This window comes from Lipotes vexillifer, unplaced genomic scaffold, assembly GCF_000442215.2.
Source record: "Lipotes vexillifer unplaced genomic scaffold, Lipotes_vexillifer_v1.1 scaffold104, whole genome shotgun sequence".
NCBI classification, from domain to species: Eukaryota; Metazoa; Chordata; class Mammalia; order Artiodactyla; family Lipotidae; genus Lipotes; species Lipotes vexillifer.
This window is the reverse complement of record NW_006789458.1, coordinates 3,205,623-3,207,669: the sequence shown is the minus strand read 5'-3', so window position 1 is coordinate 3,207,669 and position 2,047 is coordinate 3,205,623. Positions and strand designations below refer to the sequence as shown.

The 2,047-nt window shown below is 35.8% G+C and overlaps 1 protein-coding gene across 4 annotated transcripts in view; it reads left to right on the top strand.

Annotated features, from left to right (window-relative positions):
- AKT3 (AKT serine/threonine kinase 3) overlaps positions 1-2,047 on the top strand; it is a 391,132-nt gene that overhangs the window by 197,208 nt on the left and 191,877 nt on the right. For all 4 annotated transcript variants that reach the window (XM_007462635.1, XM_007462636.1, XM_007462634.1 and 1 more), the window contains one exon: positions 1,468-1,612. In XM_007462635.1, coding sequence (XP_007462697.1) covers positions 1,468-1,612 — 145 coding nt within the window. The remainder of the gene's footprint in view (positions 1-1,467; positions 1,613-2,047) is intronic.

Here is a 2,047-nt window from a genome sequence, read left to right as displayed (position 1 = left end):
CACTCTTTCATAACAAAAACACTCAGCTGGCTAGGAATGGAAGGGAACTTACTCAACTTGATTAAGGGTATCTACAAACTACAGGTTAATAATACTCAAAGGTAAAAGGCTTGATATTTTCTCTCTTAACATCTGGAACAAAGTAAGAATGTCTGCTGTCACCACTTTTATTTAACATTGTACTGATGGTCTGTTCTAGTGCATTATAAGGCAAGAGAAAGAAATGAAAGGGAAACACACTGGAAAGGAAGAAGTAAATTGCACTTATTTGTAGACAGTATGGTAGTATTTGTAGAAAATTCAGAAAAATAAAAGCTGTTAGAAATAATAAATGAAATTATTAAGGCTATAGAATAAAAGGTCAACATAGAAAAAGCAATTGTATTTCTAAATACTAGCAAGAAAAATTAGAAAATGAAAAAAATTTTAAACTTCCATAATAGCATAAAAGAATACTTAGACATAAATTCAATTAAAGATTTGCAAGACATTTTCACAGAAAATTACAAAACACTGCATTGGAAAATTGAAGACCTAAATAAATGGAGAGCTATACCACGTTCATGGATTGGAAGACTTAGTTTATTAAGATGGCAATTTCTTCCAGATTGACCTACAGATTTAATGCAATTCTAACAGATTTTGTCTTAAGAAATCTGCAAACTGATTTTATTTATATGGAAATAAATGATCCTTTATCTGATAGCACAAGTGCCAAAAAGTAAAAGCTTCATACTACTGCTCCTGAGATTTATTATTTAAGCTACAAACTGTGCCTATCATTTCTTAAAACAGAAACTTACCTATGATCTGGGAACAGTTTTTGCCTTTGAAAGCTTTTTCTTGGAACATCTGTTGGACCATAATAAAGAAACTGAGTATGTCAGTGATGGACTTCCAATGGCTAAACAATACATTTTAAAAGTGTGGCAAAGTTTTGGGGGATCATATACTTTATAGATAAGATGTGTGCAGAGAATTAAAATTTAACCATAGTTTAAAAGGATTTTTTTTTTTTTTTTTTTTTTCCTTGCGTTATGCGGGCCTCTCACTGTTGTGGCCTCTCCCATTTGCGGAGCACAGGCTCCGGACGCGCAGGCTCAGCGGCCATGGCTCACGGGCCCAGCCGCTCCGCGGCATGTGGGATCTTCCCGAAACAGGGCACGAACCCGCGTCTCCTGCATCGGCAGGCGGACTCTCAAGCACTGCGCCACCAGGGAAGCCCTAAAAGGATTTTTAGTCAGTTTTCTTACAATCGTCTTCTCAGTCTCCCTTTCTCCTCCCCATCCTCCTCCTCCTTCTTCTTTGTTAATATGCCTCCAAATAAATGCTAGTATATCTTGAAGTAAAGATGGGGCTTATGTATTACTCTGGAATAGACTTTGTGTTGATTTTATATTTTATAAAAGAGAAATATTTGCATCATTACGATTCTTTATTAATGGGAATTTTTTCTTGTTTTTGTAGGGAAGAATGGACAGAAGCTATCCAGGCTGTAGCAGACAGACTCCAGAGGCAAGAAGAGGAGAGAATGAATTGTAGTCCAACTTCACAAATTGATAATATAGGAGAGGAAGAGATGGATGCTTCTACAACCCATCATAAAAGAAAGGTAGAAAAGAACATCTTACTCCCCTCCTCAGCACAACATTTATATGTGTAGAAGAAATATGTTAACAACTGCCATTTGCAAAAACTGTTAGCCAGTTATCTTATGATATGCTATTATATTGGTGTGGATGGTTTTTAATCAGGTGAACTTAAACCTGTCATTGTTTAAAACGAAATAATTGAAACATCACTTTATTTCAGTGTTTCAGCAATTACCACTGAATGCTGAAAGGGCTTGTTAGGAAGTTGTGATTGATGTGCCATCATACTACTTTATAATTTGCATTTTTCCCTTATTGTTTTTAATACTATTTTAGAAACTTGGAAATAAAGTGTTTCCCCTAATATGGTCCTTTTCTATTTGGCATTCTGTGTTCTTCTGAAAGCAGAAGGTGAAATGGCTCTGGTATACTTCCTGCTTGGTGCCCCAGCCTCA